Below are 24,551 nucleotides of genomic sequence, written 5' to 3' on the forward strand. Positions count from 1 at the left end.
GGATGGCTAAGGACTTGAGGCAAGCCTTGGCCACCACCTGCTTTGGGTATTTGGGGAGGGAGGCTCAAGTTGTGAAGAAGCGTGGGGCCTCCAGCTCAGGCCCATACATGTAAGTTTAAATCTCCCAGCCTATTTCCCTGGCTTCAGGCTGCAAGAAAACAAGATGTGTGTGTGCGTTGGGCGGGGGTTGGGATGGTGGAGTCAGAGCTTGCCCCAGCCCAATCCTCCCCCTCAGGCAGTCACCACACTGACACAGATGCAAAAAACCATCCATTTTATACAGTTTGTGGTTCAGAAGCAACAATATGCTGAACGGTGGAACAGTCTGTGCTGTCCCCACTCCACCTGAACTTGCCGGTTCCTGTCTCCCAAGGGGCACAGAACACAGGCCCCCTGCCTGGCAGGACCCGACTTAGTTACAGGCCCCTGGGAGGGGCGAAGCCCTTAGGGGTCGAGGCCAGGAGGGAGGAGGACCAGCACCTGATGCCCCTGGGGGCCCGCTGGGTCATGGAACTGTGAGTGTGGAGGGTGGGGGGTCAGCCCACCACGGGCCATTTCTCCCCAAGGCTAAGGGCGGGGGAGCAAGTAAAGCTGAGGAGAGGGCTGCATGGGATAGGGTTCCCATCCCCTGCTGGGAGGGTGTTCCTGGATACCCCACAAGGCACTACAGATGCAGACTGTAGGCGAGCACCCCCATCTTTGGCCCCCGATTGCCTGGCTCTCCCCCTGCTCCAGCTCCCACTGTGGTTTGGGGGGGGAGAAGAGGAGGGGCTGGGCCCCCAACTCCCTCAGCAGACACCAGCCAGGAACCGACCCGGCGGGCCGAGGCTAGCAAGGACCCTCTCCCGCTGCTCTGGGCTCCTGGGGTCCTCTTGGCTCGGCCTCCCCCTCTTTTAGTGCTGGCTGTTGCGAATAAATAAATAAATACCTCCCTGCCCGCCCCCGCCCCTACAGCTGGCTCTCCTCCTCCTCCAGGGAGCGGTTGAGTCCGGGGATGAACTTGAGCAGCCGCCGGCGGAAGCTGCGGTACTTGGTTTTGCGCAGGCCGGGGCCGCATAGGACCTGCTCGCGGGCCTCAGTCCACAGCGCGCCCGGCGCGCCCCCGCCTCCGCCCCCGCCAGGGCCCGCGCACCGCACACTGGCGCTTCGGCTCAGCGCGGCCCGCGGCCCGGGGACCGGCCCCACGGCAGGGGTCTCGGCGGGGCCCGGGCCCAAGGCGCGGGCCGGGGGCGGCGGGGGCGGCAGCGCCGGCGGCTCGGAGTCCCCGAAGAAGCACGTGTGGTAGACGGCGTCGTCGATGTCGCCCCTGGCCCGTCGGGCGCCTCCGCGGGGACGCCCGGGAACGGCGAGCAGAGGCCCGAAGGGCAGCGAGCCCGGGAGCAGGCCCGCGCCGTACAGGCAGGAGCGCACCGACTCCAGCGTGTCGTAGATGCTGGGATCCTTCACCACCAGGCCTGCGCAGAGACGGGAGAGGTGGGAGGCGGGTCAGGCCTGGGCCGTGGTGTCCTCCGCAAAGGGTCGAGGGCATGGGCGGGGCATCCCTGCTCCGTCCTGCTGACCATCTCTGTGGCCCTGGCCAGGCACAAACCTGAGACCCTACTTCCCTCACCCGCAAATCAGGAATTATCACTCAGATCCTTATGGGGGCCGCTTAGCACAAACGGGCCTCGGAAAGAATGGACACAAACTCTTTGAGCCCTGGTGTTGCCCTCTGTAACGTGAAGATGACACTGTCTGTTACTTACCTGCAGAGGGCTCGTGTGAGAATAACCAGAAACGTGGGTGCGGCAGTACCCACAGTAGCAGTAGCTCAACAAACCTTGCTTTACTGTGGCGGTTTACTAGTAAACCCTTCTTTACTAGAACCCGCCAGTTCCGAGGGGGAAGCGCAGATGGGGTGTCTGTAGCAGAACAAGTGGCCCCTCACACCCCGGGATCTACTCACCATGCACCAGCCGCTGCTCCTGCACCATTAGGGACCTGTACTCTCCCCACTTCTCATACAGGGTTTGCTGCAAGAGACAGTCCCCACCCCACTGTCACAAGCTAGCAGGAAACTAGCAGGACGTGGGTACAGACGAGGGATCGGGGAGTAGACAGAAGAAACCTTCAGTTAAAGGAGATTCAGCTATAAGTGACCCCCCACAGGGCAGAGGCTTGGGAAGAGGAGGGTGGAGGCCGGACATTATCTAGGTTCCCCTACCTTCAGGTACTGCAGACGAGCCTCCAGTTCCGCCTTCCGAATTGATGTCCCATATAGAGTTTCCAGTCTGAGGTTGGGGAATCAAAGGCTGAGTGAGCCACAGGCTGAGGAAATACCAAGAGGCTGAGCTCAGGAATTCAGGCACCTCGGCTCCTAGACATACCTGAGAACATTGCCTGATGCCTTAATGATGTCCACAATCTCTCGATGCCGGATGCCTTCCACATTCAGGCCATTGACGCTGGCGATGGTGTCCCCTGCCAGGCAGACAAGGGGGTTAGATTTGCTCCATGGGGCATGCTAGAATTCCGGCCTCCTACCTTAGCCAGAAAGGGGAGAAGGGTGGGTAGTAACTCCAAGGAATACTCCTGAACTCCCTCCTCCAACTCCTCATGGTTCTCGGTAGACCTCTGACATCTCTCATACTCGATCCAAACACACAGAACCACAGCCATTCTTCTGGGCCTGTAGTGATTACCAGGTTGTCCAGGCCCAGCACCCCAGCCAAAGGGCGGGGACCTCACACACCCAACACCCTCACTCTACCCTCAAGAAGTTCTGTCCCAAAGCTAAGCCCACCCAGGACCCTGGGCTGCCCTCAGATTTGGTTATTTCTGTCCAGTCCACGCTGGCCCTAAGACCCAGTCAATTCAGGGAAGGGCAGGTGAGCAGCACCCAGCTGGGAACCGACCCTGGCCCCAGGCATGGCAGGGCCTCATGGATCCACAGAGAATCAGTCCAGCCTCTGGTGATGGAAGAGAAGCACAGGGAATGACTGGCCCCCAGAGGGATAGTTCTGCTACCCTGCACCACTGGAGAGCCTCCTGACCTCAAGTACAGTGTGCCCCATGTCAGGGCCCCATTCCCATCTGTAAAAAGGGGTATGGATCCCTGCTGTGGATGCTTCAGGGATGATGCAGAGGGAGAGTGGATCTGAAACTACCTTGAGAAGTTGTAGTATACCACTTGGCTACTGCTACCATTTAAATATGATTTGTCCTCAAAACTCATGTTGAGCCTTCATCCCCAACGTAACAGTATTGAGAGATGGTAGGACCTTCAAGAGGCATTTGGGGCCGGGCGCGGTGGCTCATGCCTGTAATCCCGCACTTTGGGAGGCCGAGGCGGGTGGATCGCCTGAGGTCAGGAGTTCGAGACCAGCCTGGCCAACAAGGCAAAACCCCATCTCTACTAAAAGTACAAAAAGGAGCTGGGCGTGGTGGCCGGTGCCTGTAATCCCAGCTACTCGGGAGGCTGAGGCAAGAGAATTGCTTGAATCTGGGAGGCAGAGGTTGCAGTGAGCCGAGATCACGCCATTGCACTCCAGCCTGGGCAACAAGAGTGAAAGAAACTCTGTCTCAAAAAAAAAAAAAAAAAAAAAAAAAAAAGCATTTGGGCCATGAAGGGATCTGCCTAGTGAAGGGATCCATGCTGTTTTTGGGGAGTGAGTTCTTGCTCTGGCAAGACGGGTTTAGTTACCTGGCGGGTGGGTTGCTATAAAGGAAGATCACCTATGTTTTGTCTCTTTTGCATGTGCCTACTCACCACTCTTGCAGGCGTTCCTGCCATGAGATGTCATCCATCATGTCAGAACGCAGCATGAGGCCCTCGCCTGATGCGGCCACCCAGTCTTGAACTTCCCAGCCTCCAGAACCATGAGCTAAATAAACCTCTTTTCTTTATAATTACCCAATCTCACGTATTCTGTTATGGTAACAGAAAATGGACTAAGATAGCTAGCATGGGCTGCTGGTAAGTAGGAAGGAGGTAGGGGCTTAGGGGCAAAGATGGTGGAGGGGGGATTGATTCATACAGTTTCAGGCTGCCCTTCCTGGAACCTAGGGACTCTAGATCTGCTCAATCCAGGAGTCTCCTACTGAGGCATAATTTCCTTGTTAGAGGAAGTAACATATTGCTTTGGGAGGCAGAGGCAACAGGAGGATCGCTTGAGCCCAGGAGTTCAAGGTTATAATGAGTTATGATCATGCCACTGCACTCCAGCCTGGGTGACAGACTGAGGCCCTGTCTCTTAAAAAAACAGTTTTTAATGTTTTTAAAAGGGAGTAACATCGGTTCCTCAGCGTTGGGCCCATATGGGGGCAGGATTGGCCTGATCCCCAATATCAAGCAGACTCAATGGAATGTTGCTTCTTCCCCGGCTCCTGCCCATGCTGACTGCCAGGTTGCTGGGAGGAATCAGAGCAGCAGCAGCAGCATCCACCATTAATTAGGCCCTGGCGCTGTGCCCAGGGAATCCCCTTGCCCACACTGTGATGTTTGGATGCATTATTACCCTCATTTGGTAGATGGGGCTGTGCAAGATCACACAGTACATGGCAAATTTGCCTAGATCCAAAGTCCAGATTCTATCCATTCTTCTTTCTGGCCTTCTCAAAGAAGGAAAAGGAAGAGGAATTGATTTCAGGAGAGATTTCTCACCCCCTTTGCTTGGGAGTAAGGTCATATCCCCTTCCCAGACCTGGGTGTCCTGGGCTCAGGCCCCACCTGGTGTGAGCCCAGCCAGCTGGGCAGGGCTAGACTCATGAACTCGGCAGACGAAGGTCACCATTTCCACACGCTGCTCCTCCCGGTGGTGAAGTCCATAAGTCTGTAATGGACAAGGGGACCCTCAGCCCAGGGTTGGGACAAGTCCGTTCATCCCTTAGGCTGGCCGTCCAACCCCCCCCAACCCCTGTGTGCAGCTTCTCCCACCTGGATCTCAAAGCCGAAGGTCTGGTTATCCTTCTTCTCCAACGTCAGCACTTTCCTGCAAGAGACACAGGGGTCAAGACAATCAGGATTAAAAGGTGTAGCAGTCCCATAGCTTGGGCCTCCCTGGATATTGACAACTGGTCTAGAACATTCCAGCAGGACTCAGTCTCCAGTGACAGCTCAGTCTCATCACAGATTATTGGAATGTCTTTCCCATACCCAACTGAAATCAGCCTCATGGAGCCACAGAGAACCAATCCAGCCTCTAGTGGTGGGAGGGAAGCACAGAGAAGGGCCAGTCCCCTGAAGGATGGGCCGGCTGAGTTTTTTAGCCACATCCCAGCTTTCCAGTGAGCCCTACAGTACCGCTTACTGACTAGCTAAGGCCCCAAATTCAGCCACAGCCTGGAGCCTCCTCTGTTCCACAGCTTTGGAGAGAGGACTGGCCCCACCCCCAGAGGCCAGTCACGAGGCTCAGCAAGACCACAGCTGCTCCTCCCAGCTATGCTAGGGCCAGCCCACCAGATGTGGGGGCTGGGGGAGGGGAGCCTCGAGGCCGCCCCTTCCCGCACTGAAGGCCTGCCCGCTGGACACAATGGTCTGGAGCTGCTCCAGATCCTCGCCTGCTGGGGGAGCCCAGTTTCCTCTGCCCACTCCCACCCCCTTCCTTCCCTCCCAGCCAGACGCAGAGTTAAAGCAGCCTCCAAAGGCCCCTTCAAGTAGCTCAGCCTCGGAAAGGCCCTGGAGCCCAGGCTTCTCCGCTCCCAGCCTGACCCAGATATTCCCCCAAATGCTGAGCAGCACCTCCCCACTCCAGCTCAAGCCCCTCTCACTGAACAGCAGGCCTTTCCCCTCTCTGTACTATTGGGGCAGGGAGCGGAGTGGCTGGGAGTTCCGCGTCTACCCCAGTGTTCTAGGGTTTTTTGGAAGGGTCAGCAAACTTTTTCTGCAAAGGGCCAGATGGTAAATACTTTAGGCTTTCTTTGCAGGCCCCTTATGATCTCTCATATATTGTTATTTGTTTTTATTTTTACAACTCTTTAAAAATTATTAGCTCAAGGGCCAAACAGGCCAATCTGTCCAGCAGGCCAGTTTGCTGATCCATTTTAGAGAAAGTCAAGCCCAAATCAGGGGTGGGACATGAGTAGGGAAGGGAAACTGTGGGGTCCCAGGGCCTGGTGTCAGCACCTACTTCTGCCCACACTCAGATCCCTCCTAAGACAGCTGTCACAGGCTGAGACCAGAAGAGGACTGACATTCTGGAGGCAGGGGCAGCCAGCCCCAAGCAGCTGGACACAGCCTGGCTAAGGTCTGGGACCATGGGGTTTGCCCAGGCTGGGAGGGCTCAGGGGAGCCCAGGAGGCCTGGGTTAGGACGTTCCCCATAGACTTTGCCTACACCCCCTCCCAACTCCCACATCCATTCATCCAGATCTCCCCAGGGAGTGGTAACTGGCAGGGACTGGGGGTGTGTTGAAGAGTACCTAATGACTCAAAAGTCCCTACCTCCTTTCTCTGCCACCCCCTTCACACAGCCCACACCCCCACCTGCCCTCACTCCCAGCCAGGAGCCATGCTTAAAGGCTAGGAGAATGACTACCCTCGCTAGGCTGAGATGCTGTCCTGGCACCCCCCAACCCAGCACCTCACCCCTTTGGACCATGGCAGGGGCTGGGTGCTGGTGACTCACCGCTGCTGTTCAGGACTCTGGCTGAGATTCTTCCAGCGGAATCCTGAGCCCTGGGCAGTAAGATGGTCAGAAGGAGCAGGTGAGGCGGGACTGTCCTTGAGCAGACACTGGGAGCACTACCCTGGACACAGCGACCCACTTCCTGTCTGCCCCTTCCCAACTCCACATCCACACCTGCTTTGGTGCTGGTGGAACTATTTGCCAAGCGCCACTACTGGCACCACTCCTCAACTTTCTCTACAGGCCTTACCTTCGTATCTGGGACTGCAGTGACACAACCATCCTCCTGGGTTCCAGATCCATGAATCTCTAAGCCCTTGCTGGTTTCCACACTGGCAGCAGGTGGGGAGATCATTATTCTAGAATGGTCTCCACCCCTAGGGCCCATGTCTGTAGAGGCTCAGGCCATCCAGACTCCCAAAGCTGAGGCAGGGGCTCTTCCTCAGTGGGATTCAGAGGATAGGTGTCCCCTGGGCTCACCTATCAAGGTGCTCTGAGGACCTTCTGCCAGTTGGGTCTCTCCATCTAATTTCTCAGCTACGGACAGTGGCTTGGGAGGGCTGGGGTCAGGGACCCTGGCCTGAAGGGCTGGCAATCCCAGCCAGAATTTGGGGTCAGAGGTGCCAGGTCTCCTAAGGTACAGGCCGTTTCAGGGACCAGTTGTGGATCTCAGCTGCAGGTGACCAGCTGTGCCCAGCTATACCTGGGTCTCTCTGTCCATTGCCATATATTTTGTGCTTTCTGGGACAAAACATCTTAGATGTCAAACTTGTCAGCAAGTCTCACTAAAGGAGCGAGATTGGGAGTTCTTTAGGGGCGATGGTGGGGGGTGTGGAGGAAGGATGAGAGATGAAGATTCCTGTCTCTTCAGGGTCCTTGATAAACTAGTCTCTCACCCTCCCTAACTTTTTGGTCCTTGGAGGAGGTCCAGTCCCAGAGCAGCCGTTTTCTTTGGAGCCTGCACAGCCCAGAGCCTTTCTGGTCTGTGCCTTTGCTAACCCTCCCCCCAGGCTGCCCAAGGCAAGTAAGAGAAGGGTCAGAACCAGATTGGCCTCAGGGGTGGGGACAGTTCCCAAATGGCCAGGGAGGAAGGACTGGGCAGCACAGAGAGACCCCTTTGTCTTTCAACATGATTTTCATAAAATGCAAATTCTCAACAAGCTGTTCATTGTGTGGGGGCTAGCTGGGGGCCAGGGGCGAAGGAGGGCGGCTGGGTGAGGAAAGGCCACCAGTCCCCTCTCCTTAACCTGGTGTTGTGTAGGTTCTGAGCCTCAGGTCCCCTGGGGCCAGAGGAAGAGGCTGGCAGAGGGGACTCAGAGGTGGGCGCGGCCCGCATCCTTCCTGCCCCGCGGGCGCCCTGCGACCCCTCCCACTGCGTCCGGTTCCGACAGAAGTCCAGGGAGCCGTGGCCCTCGCGCCCCGCACGTCAGACGTGGGGCCAGGCGGCAGGCCCCGAGCCCAGGAATCGGGGAGTCCCCTCGGAAGGGTGTGCTCTCCGGAGTCAGCGGCTCCCCACGCACTTCCTCAGAGTGAGAACGCACGCGGCGCAGCCACCCGCCCACTTCTCCCACCGGGGGCTCTCGGACCTTCAACTTGTCTGGGGCTGTCTCTGCCCCTCGGGCGAGGGGATCCTGGGGACCCAAGACACCAGGCCACGGGGAGGCCCTCAGGGCATGGGGGGCAGAAAGCCAGATGGAGCGAGTAGAAGAAGGAGGGTGCTGGGAGGAGTCAAGGAGGGAGAGAGGGGGAGCGCTTGGGGCGCGGAGTTGAGAGCCACTGAGCCTGGGCGCGGGGTGCAGGCGAGAGGCCACGGCCTTCGGAGCAGCGGGGAACGCGGGGAGTCGAGGCGCCCAGCGGGCCGGGGAAGAAGGTGGGGGACTCCGCGGACGCCGAGGAGAGGGCACTGCGGAGTCAGGAGGCCGTGTAGGGGGTCGGAGAGGGGCTGAGCAGGTCCCGAAGGCGGGCAGGGGACGCACCTTTCGGCGGGGCAGGGTGCCCCCGGACACGGCGAGCGCGCGGTACAGCTCGGCTGGGTGATAGTCCTCCAGCGCCGCGTACAGCTCGTCCGCTGGGGGCCCAGGGGTGGCGGCTGCGGCAGGGGGTCCCGGGGTCGGGGTCGGAGCGGCGGGCGCGACTTCCGAGTCGGGAGCCCGGGCGGCGGGGTCCGGGGTGGCCGCCGCCTCCTCCTTCTGCTGCAGCTTCCTGAGTCGGCGGAGGGTCATGGCTCCGGCGCCGGGCGCCCCTCAGAGACTGCGCTGGCTCCGCTCGGCGGGGCTGGCGGCGGCTGGGGGATGCCAGCCGGGCGGGCCGCGGGTCGCCTCCCTTTATAGGCTCCGAGAGCGGGGCGGGGTTGGGGGCGGGCGGGGAGCTGCCTCGGGTGGCCTCGCCCCCAGACGCAGGACCCTCCCCGCGGGGCGCAGCCGCCCTGGAGACCCGCCCACGGCGCTCGACGGCCGAGGAAGCTGCGGGAGCTGCGCGCTCAGTGGGGGAAACCGAGCCGCGGACGCGAAGGGGCGGGATGAGGCCCCCGGGGCGGGGCTCGGGGCTACGTGATACCTGGAGGGGTCTGTGAAGGGACATTGCGAAAGGTTTGAAATTTAGGGACGAATAGCTCTGGCGATTCATGGAGGGGGGCACGGTAAAAGGTCACTGTAAGAAGCCTGGGGAGTCGGGGAGGTAGGGAGAGTCACGGGCATCCAAGGGGCTGCAGGAGACTCTAGGGCAAGGAGAGCGGCAGCGGGGCTGCGCAGGAGGCGGGGTGGAGGCCCGACGGAGGAGGGAGGAGGCTCCCTGAACTCGCTGCGCAGAAGCCCCCAGGGAGTGAGAGGGCCCAGGATTTTCCCTTGACACAGCTGCCCCAGAAGATCCGAAAGAGGCTGCCCCCTGTTCGCACGTCTAGGAGAAAGGGAAGAGGTGGAAATCCTGAAAGCAGTAGGCTTAGTTCTGGCCTGTCCCCTCCGAGGGGCTTGAGTGATCCCTGCTGGAAACACCTTTCCTCAGCTCCTGATGCCGGGTTCAGATCCCCCTTCCCAGCAGACAGACGCTTACTATGGACTTGACTCAGGAGGTTGGGATGAGCCCAGGCTGAGTGGGAGTTCAGGGCTCAGGGGATGGCCATGCTCAGCCATCTCTGACCCCATCTTAGGGACCATCCCCCAGGCTGTTACCATGGCTGCCAGGCGGTAGGAGAGGCGGGAATGGCCCAGCCGAAGTCTCTGTCGTCAGTGGTGCCCGAATAAGAAGTGAGAGGAGGAAGTGGAAGGCAGCGTCTGGTGTCTAAAGAGCGGCTAGCCACCACAGGGCGTCAGCAGCACAAGCTGGGGACTCCATGTCCCAGCACCCATCGGCCAAGAAGCAGAGGCGGCAATGCGGTGCCCCTGTCTGTCCCCTCCTCCCCCAGTCTTCCCAAATCTGTTATGCCTTCACCGTTAACATTTATTGAGCACTTACCATGTGCTATGCACACTGTTTGTTCTGTGTGTCCTTTTACATACATGCATTAACTCACTTGGTCTCCATAACAACCCTACGAAATAAGCACCATTATCCTCCCTTACAGATGAGGAAACTGAGGCCCAGAGAAGATAAGTAATTTGCCCTAAGTCACTCAGCGGCAGAGCTGAGATTCAAAGCCAGGCAGCCTGGTTCCAGAGCCTGCAATCTAACCACTCTGTGATGTTGTCCAACATTTAAGCCCTGCTGTGTGCCAGGTACTGGCTAGGCACTGGGGTTACAGAGGCTCTTGGCCTGGTAGGGAGTGGTACCTTGCACATGTGCTGTGTTAGGCATGTGGCATAAGGAGCACAGAGGGGCAATGGCCACGTCCACCTGCGAGGCCAGGAAAGGCTTTCTACCTCCTGCCTGTCTCAGTTCTCGCGCCTGGCTCAGTCTTCTTCTTCTCTAGTCTCCTTGACTCTGTGTTCTCCTCCCCATCCCCAGTCCTCTAGGCCCCCATCCCCTACAAGAGGTGTGGGTGGAAGAGGGTGCTTTTCCGCCCCTCAGTGATTGCACAAGTCCAGATGGCAGGATGCTTGTTGGGTGGGGGGCCGGGGTGGATTGAGGACTGCCAGGAGCTAAGAGGTAGCTCTCTTAGTGCCTTCTTCTCCCTCCTCCCACCTCCCGCCTTGGCACCACCAAGTGGCCATCAGCTGAGGGGCCGAGGGGGTGTCGGTGGGGAAACATGGGACTCTATTGTGAAGCATTAGCACAGATGGACCCTGGGACCGTCTGTTGCCTGCTCCTGACAGACAGCATCTGTGGGGGGCGGGAGGGGGAAACGCAAAGCGGAGAGACAATGATATATATTCCATTCATTCCATTGCTTATCCCCAAAGGGACCCAGCAAAAGGGCATCTTGCACAACCTCCTCGGTGAAGGAGCCACCCCAGCTATCACAGAGGGTTACCTAAGGGACATGTCCCCTTGCCTGAAACCTGGAGAAGTGGATGCCACAGGTGTGGCACAGCCCCTGTGTCTAACAGCCTGTGGAGCCAGTCATCCTTCAGCTGATGTGGAGGCAGACTTCCCCAGTTTATGCAGGGCAGTCCACCTCCAGGCCTCCAAGTGAGTGAACACCACCAGAGGACTGAAATTCACACCTTGTTTCCTCCTCTTGCTAGGCAGAAAGCCATAGAGAACCCCAGAGTAAGGGTGGGCCCAGGAAATGCAATTTTTATCAAGTCCTTTGTGTGATTCCTTAAATCCTGGGATTTCAGAGCCAGAAATGGCCCTATGGTCTGGAAAGGATAGCGTATGGTCCAAGCCCTCATTTAACAGAAGGAACTGAAGCCAGAGAGAGAAAGACAGAATCACAACAGGGACTAGAACCCACTAGAACCCAAGTCTCGACTCCAGAGACTGTTTAATTCAGCTGCTGGTCGCTCCCTGAGAGCTCAGAGATCCCTGCCTGCTTCCTCCTCCCAATTTCCCCAGTTTCTCCAAGGAGGCGCCCCTGGAGCCCAGGATGCCATACTGTGGAGTGGTTATGCCCTCTGGTGGCCATGAGTCTCGGTGGAAAATCTTGAAGCCAGGCGGAAAGGCTGGAAGACTCCACCTGGAATCCCAGCTCTGTTTCAGGATCCCCCACGGCTCCTCTTCCTCCCAAGAGGATCTGGGCACAACTGGGATGCCAAGCTCCACTTTGGTCACTGAATTCTGGAATCTCACAGCCAAGTCAGTTAGGAAGTTTTTTGCATCAAAGCTGCTTCTGCTGCAGGTGAAATTCAGCAGGGAGAAGGCAGACAGCTGGCGGGCCTTCTTGGTGCACTAACCTTCGCATGCCAGGCGGTATATATGAGGCCTCTAAAGCTTTGCCTTCAACTCTCCACAGCTTTCTCCTAAGCTTGAGTCTCTTGGCTAGCATCTGTTTTCATCCTATCTTCTGCAGCCCTTTAAAGCTTGGGCGGTGGGGGAAGCATTCTGCACACCACCTGCAGCTTCATACCAGGATACATCCCCCTCCTCCTCCCTCCAGGAAGCCTCCCCACAAAACCTCCACCGCTCTGGCTCCTCAGACATCTGTACTCAATCTGTACCTTCTTTCCAAGCCAGCCTCTCTCAGAATGAGCTCTCAGGTTTCCCTTCCTTTGCTCTGCCTGCCCTGGCTCCTGACACTCCTGGCTGGCCTGGGGTGGGGGCTTAGATGGTGGGGGCGCAGCTAAAGGACAAGGCCTAGGTAACACTCCTTCTCTTCAGGGCAACCCCTTGCCTGGCTATGTAACAGTCAGCAGCCCCCTGTGGAGGAAATTGGGAGAGCTGAGTCTTCCACTGAGCAGCTTAAGCTCTAGGGTACCATGATGAAGTCAGAGCACTTGGGGCTAGTGCTGGCCCCTCTGGTGTCTGACCTAAGTCTCAGAGCTCTAACATGGGCCTTGTCCATCAGCAGGGCCCGGAACTGGCAGAGATGAATAGTTTACTGGGAGTTCCTCACCGGGTACTGTCACTGCCCCTAAGCTGGGGAGGTGGGAGGGAGAGGGCCTGGCGCCCTGGCTCTCTGGTCTGTCAGGAATGAGGAGGGGCTGGGCCCCCAGTTGCATGACATCCCCTCTTGTGGGCGGTGGACAGCTGGTGGGCAGCTGACTCGGCGGGGAGTGGCTGTTTTACTTCGTGGCTCCTATTGCCCAACCATTTCCATGGGACAGTGTCTGTGCGTGTTCGGGGACCTAGAAGAGAGAATCTAGCAGTATGGTTGATCTGGCACAGTCCAAAGATCTGATCCCAGGGGGTCTTGGAGTAGGATCAAGGTAGATGTTGCAGTTTATTTGCATTGAATGTGGGTGGTCTCTGGGTCTAGTCCTGTTCAAAGGCCAGGGACCATCTGGCCTCTTGGATGAAAATGGCAGGGCATCTCTGGCATGAACGGGCTGGAGTGGCAGAAGGAAGGAAGGTTAAGTCTCCAGGTTTCCTACAGCATCTGCACACAACTCCTAAGACATAGGGTATGTGTTATGTTATCTTACCCGGCCTCATTTCAGAACAGGTGCACATAGTGAAGAAAGAAAATGGCAGTTCTTAGGGCCCTAGACTGCCCGCATCTCTTTCCGCTTGGCAAACACACTTGCTCAGCTGTTTCATCCCTGGTTCCCTCTCCCAGGGGACAGTGTTGTGCACCAACCCCCCAACCCCCAAACACATATGCAGAACTGCCAGGCTAAGATTCTTTTACTCCAAACTGAAGTCAGCTTTCCTCTTTCCCTCACCATTCACATCTGATTATGCCCCAAACCTGAGTATTCTACCCACTCTCTCTCCTGCTGTTGTTCCCAGCTTCTTCCTTTTTTTTTTTTTTGAGACGGAGTTTTGTTCTTGTTGCCCAGGCTGGAGCGTAATGGCGCAATCTTGGCTCACTGCAACCTCTGCCTCCTGGGTTTAAGCGATTCTCCTGCCTCAGCCTCCCATGTAGCCAGGATTACAGGCAAGTGCCACCACGCCCGGCTAATTTTGTATTTTTAGTTGAGATGAGGTTTCACCATGTTGGTCAGGCTGGTCTCGAACTCTTGACCTTGGGTGATCTGCCCGCCTCTGCCTCTAACAGTGCTGGGATTACAGGCATGAGCCACCGCGCCCGGCCCTTCCCAGCATTTCTTTTTTTTTTTTTTTTTTTGAGACACAGTCTCACTCTGTCGCCCAGGCTGGAGTGCAGTGGAGTGATCTAGGTTCACTGCAAACTCCGCCTCCCAGGTTCAAGCGATCCTCCTGCCTCAGCCTCCCAAGTAGCTGGGATTATAGGCGTGTGCCATCACGTCTGGCAAAATTTTTTGTATTTTTAGTAGAGATGAGGTTTCACTGTGTTAGCCAGGATGGTCTCAATCTCCCGACCTGGTGATTCACCCGTCTCGGCCTCTCAAAGTGCTGGGATTACAGGTGTGAGCCACTGCGCCCCGCCCCTTCCCAGCTTTTCTTACTCTGCCACCACTACAATTCCTTTCTAAAGTCAGCACTGTGATTTTCCCAAAAGACAAACAGGATCACATCACTCCCTTGCTTAAAATCCTCTACCATGGTCTGAATGATGGTGTACCTCTAAAATTCCTATGTTGGAACCTAATACCCAATGTGATAGTATTGAGACGTGGGATCTTTAGGGGGTGATTAGGTCACGAGGGCTCTGCCCTCATGAATGGAATTAATGCCCTTATAAAAGAGGCTTGAGGGAGCCTGTTTTCCCCTTCCACCATGTGAAGACACAGAAAATGCCATCTAGGAGAACAGGCCCTCACCAGACACTGAACCTCTTGACCCCTCGATCTGGGACTTCCCAGCCCCGAGAACTGTGAGCATTACATTTATATTGTTTATAAATTACCCAATCCATATTATCCTATCCAAGGAACTTTTTTTTTTTTTTTTGAGATTGTGTCTCACTCTGTCACCCAGGCTGGAGTGCAGTGGCATGATCTTGGCTCACTGCAACCTCCACCTCCTGGGTTCAAGCAATTCTCCTGCCTCAGCCTCCCAAGTAACTGGGATTACAGGTGTGCACAATCATGCCTGGCTAATTTTTGTATTTTTAGCAGCAGCGGGGTTTCGCCATGTTGGCCAGGCTAGTCTCAAACTCCTGACCTCAAGTGATCCGCCCACCTCTGCCTCCCAAAGTGCTGGGATTACAGGCATAAGCCACCATGTCCAGCCATCAATCTAAGGTACTTAGCAGCAGCAGCCAGAGCTGACCAAGACACCCTCCAGTGGCCTATTCCCTACATCAAGAATGACAAATGTGTTTTAACTTATGGGACAGTAAGCACGCTGTTGAGAAAAATGTGGAGACCAACTCAAGAGGACAAATTACTGATAGATTAGTACAGTCTGAGGTAGCTGTCACAGGGCAAGTGATGGCATTGGTGTTACCTATTTGCCATTTCTGGCCCCTGGATGAATTCCTGACCTTTCAGAACTCAGCATGGGAACAGCTCTAGCAGGCTCCCTCATCACACCCCCGCCATACTGAACATCTGTGGTTCTTGATTGGCAATTCTTTTTGACTAAAACCCCCTCCTCTCCTCAGTCAGCAGGCCGAAATAGATGTCCCTCTCTTGCCCCCAACCTCTTCCCACAGTATTCTATCCCTATGGGAGTACTGATCTCCTTCCATCCTATCTGTTTACTCACCCATTCCACCAGGTAGGGAGCCACTGGAGGGCACGGATATGTTACTTCTTCCCCGAGACACCTCATCTGTGGTCCCATGGTACTTTGCATACTGCTCTGTAATGGGGTTTGCCCAAATCTGGTATTGCTGCCTGTACAAATCCTATCTGTCTAGATTATAAACTCCTTGAAGGGCAGGGACCATGGATTGTTTAGCTTTCTTTTCTTTTTTCTTTTTAAGACACACTCTTCCTCTGTTGCCCAGGCTGGAGTGCAGTGGTGCAATCTCGGCTCACTGCAACCTGCAACCTGCAACCTGCAACCTTCAACCTCCACCTCCCAGGTTCAAGTGATTCTCATGCCTCAGCCTCCTGAGTAACTGGGATTACAGGTGTGCGCCACCACACCTAATTTTTGTATTTTTAGTAGAGATGGGGTTTCGCCATAGCTTTCTATTCTACCTACCACTCCATTCATTAAGGTTGCTCGACAAATACTTATTAAAAGAGCCCAGGCTATCCAATTGTTCCTTAAACTGCCCTAAACCCCCATTAACCCCCCATTTTGGCTTCCAAGGAGAATTCTCAGAAGAACCCAGGGATATCTTCCATATTCCTTAAATCCCATCCTCTGACCATGGAATCCCCAATAACTTTCAGGATAGTTGTCCAGCTGTTTCATCATATGCTATTCCAGATGTTGCTGTGAAGGTATTTTAGACGTGATTCACATTTAAATCAGTAGACTTTGAGTAAAGCATATTATCCCTCCATAATGTGGGTGGACTTCATCCAACCAATTGAAGGCCTTAAGAGAAAAGGCTGAGGTGTCCTGAGAAAGGATTCTGCCCCTAGGACTGCGACATCAATTCTTCCCTGGGTCTCTGAGCCTGCTACCCTGCCTTGCAGCCCACACAACCATGAGTCATCTCTCTTTCCAGTCTGTCTGTCCATCCATCCTATCGATTCCGTTTCTCTGGGGAACCCTGACTAGTAACACCATTCCTGGCCTGACCCAGGGCTTCTCCTACTTCCCTCACCTGTGCTGTGCATTCCTCTTACGTTCCTGAGTCTCTTGAACTCCACCACTCCTCATTCTGGTTTGGTTGTGTTTAGCAAGCACGTTCTAAGGCCTGTAAAGGTCAGAAGACATATGGGCTGGGGGAGAGAAATTTAAGCTATGTGAAACAATAACCCAAGCGATACAACATTCAAGTGAAGTCAAGCCTCCTGTGTCACAGGCCTTGCTAAGATGAAACATTGTTGGCAACCTTCAAAGGCACAGGAAGAGGCACTAGAATGGTTGCCATTCTGATTTTCAAAATGGTAGAGTTGAGCCTGCAATCATAGCCTAGTGAATTTTAGGTCCATGCCTGGCAAGATGACTGACTATTCACAGGATGGCCTGTAAGGGGCCTTCATTTGAACCAGGCTGAGATTCACTACAAACCACTCTGTCTTTCTTTCCAATGAACAGGTAGATAGATCAAAGAGAGCCACAATTATACTTTAGCAAAGTACTTGGGCTTCTTCTGCTATCTCTGTCCATCTAAAAATTATGGGCCAGGTGAAGTGGTTCATGACTGTAACCCTAGCACCTTGGGAGGCCGAGGAGGAGATATTCCCCGAAGCCAAGAGTTCAAAACCAGCCTGGGCATCAAAGGGAGATCCTGTCTCTGTTTAAAATAATAAATAGGCCGGGAGCGGTGGCTCACACCTGTAAGCCCAACACTTTGGGAGGCCGAGGTGGGCAGATCACCACCTGAGGTCAGGAGGAGGTGGGCAGATCACCTGAGGTCAGGAGTTCGAGACCTGCCTGGCCAACATGGTGAAACCCCGTCTCTACTAAAAATACAAAAATTAGCTGGGTGTGGTGGCGGGCGCCTGTGATCTTGGCTACTTGGGAGGCTGAGGCAGGAGAATCGCTTGAACCCTGGAGGTTGCAGTGAGCCAAGATCACGCCACTGCACTCCAGCCAGGGCAACAGAGACTCTGTCCCAATAAATAAACAAAAAATAAAAAACAAAAAATTGGCCGGGCGAGGTGGCTCACGCTTGTAATCCCAGCACTTTGGGAGGCCGAGGCGGGCGGATCACGAGGTCAGGAGATCGAGACCACGGTGAAACCCTGTCTCTACTAAAGATACAAAAAAATTAGCCGGGCGTGGTGGCAGGCGCCTGTAGTCCTAGCTACTCGGAGAGGCTGAGGCAGGAGAATGGCGTGAACCCGGGAGGCGGAGCTTGCAGTGAGCCGAGATTGCACCACTGCACTCCAGCCTAGGTGACAGAGTGAGACTCCGTCTCAAAAAAAAAAAAAAAAAAAAAAAAAAAAGAGATGAGATGCAGTCCTGGGATGTGATCTGCGGCATCAAGCACAGTCTGTGGGGTTCTTGTTCTAGTCTGTGATGTCTGCTAGACATCAGACATCTGGATGGAACGTTATGTACACATCCTTTGTGGCCCGACTCTAGCTGGGTTCAGAAGAGAGCAGCCAGCCTGGGTGAGGAACGTGGAACCACAGCAGGATAGTGCAGTGGGGGAAGGGCTGTGCTCTGTGGTCAACATCCCGGACCCAAGGTCTTTTCCACCCATGAGCTACGTGATCTTGGGCAACTTATTTGACTTCTCCAATCCTGTTTCCTAATCCATAAAGAGAAGATAATGATGCTCATCTCATATGGTTGCTCTGAAGATTAAAACAGTTAATATATGTAAAGCAAATTTTGGCACATTGCTTGGCATGCAGTGAGTTTTCAGTAAGTATTCACTAATATTAACTGAAGAAACTCGAAGTTTTGCCAGAAGATTCATGACAGCTGCCTGTAAATATTTTAAGGGACCTTATAAGGGAAGAGAGAGTAACTGCTTAGAAAACCCTGTAGAAGTCTCATGGAAGTTGCCCAGCTCTACAGAAGGAAGGGTTTTCCACTGAGCCACGGAGCCTACAGATGGAGCTGTGGTCCAGCATTAGCAGGAGGCCACACAGGCACCTGACCGGGACATCGTAGGGAAGTCGAGTGCCTGACAGTGAACTAGGGGATCTTGCAGGTCTATTCTAAACTGGATTCTATGATTCTAGGACTTGTTATCTTAGATTCCCTCAGCCTAGAGAGAGAGGACATTCACACCCAATACATGCTGAGAATACCAGAGGAGTAACCACTGAAGACTCCCTCCTCAAAGTCACCTAAGCATCCCAGAATTCACAATTTCACTTCAGCTTAGAAGGAGGGCTCATGCCTCTAAGACATGAGAGAGTGTGACTAACCAGGAGCATGACCCTATTGTGTAAATAGGTAAAAACATGAGAAGACAAATTCAGACAAAGCCCAAGAAAAGGGCGCTTGGTGTCTTCTGCCCCTTACATGCCAGACCCGCCCTCCAGGAACACAAAGCAACAGTCTCAGGAAGACCCAGGACGCTGGGATCAGCACTCCTCTTGCTGGGGTCTGCTACAGCTGGTGTGAGCACTAGACCCTGACCTTAGAACATTCACCCCATTCCCAACTCCCCTGACAAAAGCTGGGTGGCCGCACTACATATGTGGGACAGATTGCACCAGAGCAGCTCTGTGAATAAAACTTTTAATAATGTACAGCAGAAATTGGACAGGCTCATTCTTATATTAAAACAAAAGATTTCCTATATTACAATTTATTTACATTTGCATACTGAAGAGGTAAAGTGTCTAAGTGGCTATTTTACAGTCCTTTCTAATAAAATGTACAAAAACAAACAGAAGTACCGAGAATGCCGTTCGGGGGCCTTTATGGCGACGTAAGAACGGGCTTGGACTTGGTCTGTGAATCCAGAATCCAGAGGTGCAGGTAGCACTATGGATCAGGGTTAGCCTTGGGGGGCCAAAAACACGGCTTCAGTTTCTCCCAAACTCTCACTTAGTGTTAAGAGTGGCAGGGGTGGGTGTGGGAGCTTCCCAAAGACCTGCTCCATCTTCCCCAAAGGTGGAAGAGTTGGACTGTGTGTGGGGTAAGGGCAGCAGGGCCAATTGGGGAGTGGGCTAGTGGCTTGGGAGTGGACGTGTGTCGGCAGATCCCAGAGGCTACTTGTGACTCTGGGAAGAGGAGTCTAAGTTCCATCATCACCTATAAACCACCAAGGTTCTGCTGCAGGGCGGATAGGTGAGAGGTCAGCAGGGGTAAAGACAGTCCCCCCAATGACACAATGGTATTTAAACGAAATTAGTGGCCAGTAAATTGGCCCAAAGGTTAGGGGAAGATCTCCTTTAATGCAAGGAAAGAAGCAATAATCAGTCAAATAAATAGAAGGGCCAGGAGCACTGGGGAGCCTGAGGGCAGGGACAGGGCTCTCCCTCCTCCACAGGCTTTGGCAGAGAACTGCTGGGTTGGAGGCAGAGATGCTCTAAGACTGCATACACAATACACCTCCCCTGGGGACAGGAAGGGGGCTCAGAATGAATGCAGGGATTTGAGGTCTCACCTAGGGTTCTAAACCCCAGGTCTCATCACCCGCCTCTGGTCTCTTTGTGGAGGGGTTGTGGGGGTTCCTCTTTCTTCAGTGATCTTATATAAGAACAGTAATTCTAGGCTCAAAAGGATCGTAGAACCAATTATGAAACCTTCTGGTCTCAAAACAGGCATCTACTTACTTGAATTAGCTCTTTTTACAGTGGTCCAGCAGTAGGACCCAAGCATGTCTTGTCCACAGATGTATTCCCAGCACCTGGCACCCAGCAGGCACTTCACACACATTTGTCGAATAAATGCCTGGAGAGGGTACAACCAGCTGGACAGTGCAAGAAAGGGCCCTAGAGCAAAAATCACTCATGGAATTGGGGGTGGGGACAAAATGCGAGAGAGACTGAGCCTCAGGGCAAAGAGGAACTCTCACTGCTGAGTGGGAACAGGCTCAGGTGCAAGGACAAACATTTCCAGTGTGATTGAGCTATGTGCGTTCAATTGGATAATTTTTTTTTTTTTTTAGGGATTTCTTTAAAAACAAATAGATTGAGAGGTAATCACAGAGATGGTTTTCCTTTTACAAAAACTTAATATTTAACAACATTAAAAAAAGTTAAAATCCAAACCCTCCCAATAAAATTAAAAATAAATCAAACCACTCCAGTTAAAAGTTATGGCTTCAAAGTTATTATATACCTAAGATATGCTGACCAAATCACCACCCACAGCCGTGCTTCTAGGCTTCGTTAAATACTATACTCAGGTTAAATAACATGTTCGGCTCAGGCTGTTCCCTTCAGTAGGGCTCCTGAAGTGGATGCAAACCTCTCACCTTCCCTCCACCCTGATCAGACAGTCCAGTAAAAGAAGACCCATGCAGATGCCTCCCTCCCACCCCAGACTCCCTCCCCACTCCTTGCCCGCCCTTCCCTTCCCCACCCCAAACCCACCATCACCAAAAATATACACTGCTGTTTCCAGGATCTGGGAGATGAAAGACAGATGTGACATTCCAATCTGAGTCCCGAGATCTGGCTTCACATTCCTCGGCCCTTCCTCGATGCTGCTGAGGATGATGCCCTTGGGCTGGCTCATTTCCCACGGCTGACACTAACACCCAAGACTTCCACCAGGATTCCTTCCCTGACCATCCCACCCGCCTCCCTCACATTTTGGCCCAAAAGCCTCTTTTGTCATGGACAACTGGGCCAGCTTTGGTTCCACAGTCTGAGATGGAGGAGGAGAGCTGTGCTGATGGCTGGGGTGGGCAGAGTAGCCTGCCGGACACAGAGTACCACTGTGGCATGAGGGGCTCTGGGGGAGGGAGAGACCTCCAGGGAAGGGCACCAGGGAAACTAGATGCTGCTCACTACTGAAAAGAGGCACCAGCACGCACGGACAGCATGACGACCACACCCCCGACCTGCACATGCACAGAAAGCTCAAGCAGGTAAGTGCGCACCTACAGACACACACACACACTCACACGCACGTGTAAGGGCATGGCACGAACCAGGCACAACAGGGGACGCACCTCGGCACATGCACACACGGCTGGACAGACAAGCGGCAGATTCCGTCTCCACTGGCAGTCTCCCCGCAGCGTCCATCCCAGGGAGGAGAGGAAAGCGCGGCTCAGAGCTGCCTGTGAGAGGCGCTGCACCTCCGGTTCTTCCGGGCCACCTCGGTGTGCTGTGGGCTGGTCCCCGAAGGAAACCCTCGGCGCAGCTTAGCACTGGCAACACTTCGGCTCCTCCGGCCCCTCCCAGGCCCCCCCCCACCCCCGTCACCGCTCCTGGCCATGTGCCAGGTGGCACCGGGTTTCGCGGGGCTTCCCACTACAACCAGTTCGAGTTGTGGCACTGAGTTCTCCACACGATTCGCTCTCAGAGTCTCCATGCCATTAGGAGGTAAATAGAAAAGGTGTCTGTCTCAAACCCAACATGGGAGTGAGCGAGTCTCCCGGGCTCTGTCCCTCGTGCGGGCCAGGGATCCTGGCCACAGAGGGCTGGGCAGAAACCAGAGGTAGGCCTCCATCGTACGCTCGACGCGGCAGCTGCGCGTAGTTCTCGCTGCCAGGAGCTCCGTGTGGAGAGAGGGAGCAGTTAGATCTTCACGTCTTCCTGCACGCTGAGCTGGGAGAGGGTCTTCTTGATGCGCAGGGCCGTCAGGCGGGCCGCGCCGTTGGCATACCAGCACTCTCGCATCATCTTCCCCATCACCCGCAGCGCCTGCGCAGAGAGGCCCAGGAACCATCAGCTCGGCCGTGCCCTGGAGAAGCCCTTCTGGTCCCGAGGCTCTCGCTCATTTCCCTGCCACCTCCCACTCAGTGCAGAGTCCGGCAGATCCACCTCCACCCGCCGGCCGACCTTAGGGAAATGCTCTGCAAGGCTCCCTTTGTCCCTCGGCTCTTACTTTTTCTTTTTTCTTTCTTTCTTTTTTTTTTTTTTTTTGAGAAGGAGTCTCACTCTGTCTTCCGGGCTGGAGTGCAGTGGCACAATCTTGGCTTACTGCAACCTCCGCCTCCCAGGTTCAAGTGATTCTCCTGCCTCAGCCTCCCCAGTAGCTGGGACTACAGGCACGTGCCACTACGCCCAGCTAATTTTTAAATTTTTAGTAGAGACGGGGTTTCACCATATTGGTTGGCCAGGATGGTCTCGCTCTCTTGACCTTGTGATCTGCCCGCCTCGGCCTCCCAAAGTGCTGGGATTACAGGCGTGCGCCACCGCGCCAGGCGGCTCTTCCTTTTTAAGGGACAGCTTGCACAAATGAAAGGCAAACGCTGCAGCTAATGGCCAGCTCTTTTGGTCTCACCTGCCCTCTGAAGCAAACCCTGCCCCGAGGGTTCCAAGGAGTGCAGTGAGAAGTGCTGCTCTATGATGCAACACGAAAGCATCAGCTAATATGCAATTCTGTTCTGAAATGCAGAAATGCCCTCTAGTGGTTAGACTCTTTAAAGGCAGGGCCAACCTCTACTTGACTAGGTAAGTTCTGGGGCTCTAATGGACAGCAAGGTGACTAGAGTCAACAATACTGTACACCTGAAATGTGCTAACAGTAGGTCTCAACTGCTGTCACTACACACATAGGCAACAAGGTGAGGTGACAGATGTGCTCATTAACTTGAATGTGGTAATCATGTCACAATACATACATGTATCAATTCAGCACCTTGTACACCTTTGATACAATTTCGTTTGTCAATCACACCTCGATAGAGTTGGGAAAAAAATAAGTAAAAGGAAATGCAGAACCGCAAGTGACAAGGAGACCCATGAGCACTTAGCTAGGCGAAGCCTGTTCCCCTGAACACTCTTAAGACCCTAGAATTCCATGTTTATTAGTACATATGTCACAAACATGTCCTCCTATCAATTCTTTCCACCAAATGTTGTTTCCCCCACACCCCTGATTTCATCTGCCATCTCTCCCAAATTCACATTCTCCATCCCAATCCCAGCCCCGTCATACACATCACCTCCTCCCTTCGGAGTTTCTGGAAAGACCACTTTCCTCACAGGCATGTCCTCCTCCTCTGTCTGGTGTCAGGGCTTCTCTTATGGACACCTCCTCCTCACTCTTCCATGGAGCTCAGCTCAGCTCAGGCTCCAGAGCTGCTTTCCTAGTTTGGTGTCTGACAGCTCTGGGTTCAGTTGTCACTTGTTGACCACCTCCCTCATCTGTGTCTTGGAGACAAAGCCTTTTCCTTTTTCTTTTATGAGACAGGGTCTTGCTCTGTTGCCCAGGCTGAAACGCAGTGGCCCAATCATGGCTCACTGCAGCCTTGACCTCCTGGGCTCAAGCAATCCTCCCACCTCAGCCTCCCAAGTACCTAGGACTACAGGTGGTGTGCCACCATGCCTAATTTTTTATTTCTTGTAGAGATGGGGTCTCCTCACATTGCCCAGGTTTGTCTCGAACTTCTGAGCTCAAGCTATCTTCCTGCCTCAGCCTCTCAAAGTGCTAGGATTACAGGCCTATGCCACCACACCAGGCCCAAAGCCTTTTCTTCTTCTAGGCTGTGAACTCCAAATGACACCCTACAGGGTCCAGGACAAGAGACTGTAGCCCCAAAGGGCTTGGGATATGTATAATAGCACCTAATAGTAAATAATAACTGACACTCTCAGAGGGCGCCTCTGGGGCCTGACCCCATTGTCAAGAAACCCTTTTCTAAGGTGGAGAAATCAGGCTGATGGGGAAGCCGCAGGAGGCCGGCTTCTTACCTCGTAACTCTGCCACCAGTTGGGGATGTTGGGACGCAGCTTCTGATCACATACGACCTTTCGCATTTCCTCAATGGAAGGGTCAGAGGGCACTAAGTCGTAATATGGCAGCTGATATTCTTCATGGACTCCTGGGAGAAAAGAAAATTACCTGAGTTATCAACAGCAGGAAGAGATTACTCAGAAGCCAGTGACAAAACCTACACTGTGCTCTGTAAATACCACTACCCCCTAAGGTTCCTTAGAAAGTTAGTTAATTCTAAGTATGGAACAAGAAATACACAAAAGGGGCCGGGCATGGTGGCTCATGCCTGTAATCCCAGCACTTTGGGAGGCCAAGGCAAGCGGATCACCTGAGATCAGTAGTTTGAGACCAGCCCCGCCAACATGGTAAAACCCCATTTCTACTAAAAATACAAAAATTAACCAGACGTGGTGGCTAACACCTGTAGTCCCAGCTACTAGGGAGGCTGAGGCAGGAGAATCGCTTGAACCCTGGAGGCAGAGGTTGCAGTGAGCAGAGATCGTGCCACTGCACTCCAGCCTGGGCAAGAGTGCAAGACTCTGTCTCAAACAAAACAATTAAACAAAAAGAAATACAAAGGAACATTTTTTTCACAGCCAAAGCAAGGAATCTATCAAAGACTACTGGGGTCACATCAAAAGGCACCAACTTGATAAGCTCCCAACTGACCAAA

At 54.1% G+C, this 24,551-nt stretch overlaps 2 protein-coding genes across 8 annotated transcripts in view; both read right to left on the reverse strand.

Annotated features, from left to right (window-relative positions):
• Positions 1-257: 257 nt before the first annotated feature.
• GRASP (general receptor for phosphoinositides 1 associated scaffold protein) lies at positions 258-16,420 on the reverse strand. Of its 6 annotated transcripts, XM_030816516.1 has the most exons (10): positions 16,230-16,420; positions 15,212-15,307; positions 8,581-9,499; positions 6,605-6,654; positions 4,916-4,970; positions 4,709-4,811; positions 2,367-2,460; positions 2,204-2,270; positions 1,946-2,012; positions 258-1,454 (listed from the first exon to the last, which is right to left on the reverse strand). In XM_030816516.1, exons 3-10 carry the CDS (start codon positions 8,824-8,826, stop codon positions 949-951), a joined length of 1,188 nt encoding a protein of 395 aa, XP_030672376.1. In that variant the 5' UTR covers positions 8,827-9,499; positions 15,212-15,307; positions 16,230-16,420; the 3' UTR covers positions 258-948. The 6 variants fall into 6 exon arrangements, with proteins under 6 accessions (XP_030672376.1, XP_030672378.1, XP_030672374.1 ...); XM_030816518.1 differs by lacking the exon at positions 15,212-15,307; XM_030816514.1 differs by lacking the exon at positions 15,212-15,307 and having other exon boundaries at positions 8,581-10,130.
• Positions 16,421-18,755: 2,335 nt separating this feature from the next.
• The window catches only part of ACVR1B (activin A receptor type 1B), a 45,926-nt gene continuing 40,130 nt past the window's right edge, over positions 18,756-24,551 (reverse strand). For both annotated transcript variants that reach the window (XM_030816520.1, XM_030816521.1), the window contains 2 exons: positions 23,854-23,984; positions 18,756-21,858 (listed from right to left, as the gene is read on the reverse strand). In XM_030816520.1, the coding sequence (XP_030672380.1) occupies positions 21,733-21,858; positions 23,854-23,984 (257 nt within the window). In that variant the 3' untranslated portion in view covers positions 18,756-21,732. The remainder of the gene's footprint in view (positions 21,859-23,853; positions 23,985-24,551) is intronic.

The sequence above is a fragment of the Nomascus leucogenys genome, chromosome 8, assembly GCF_006542625.1.
Source record: "Nomascus leucogenys isolate Asia chromosome 8, Asia_NLE_v1, whole genome shotgun sequence".
In the NCBI taxonomy this organism is placed as follows: Eukaryota; Metazoa; Chordata; class Mammalia; order Primates; family Hylobatidae; genus Nomascus; species Nomascus leucogenys.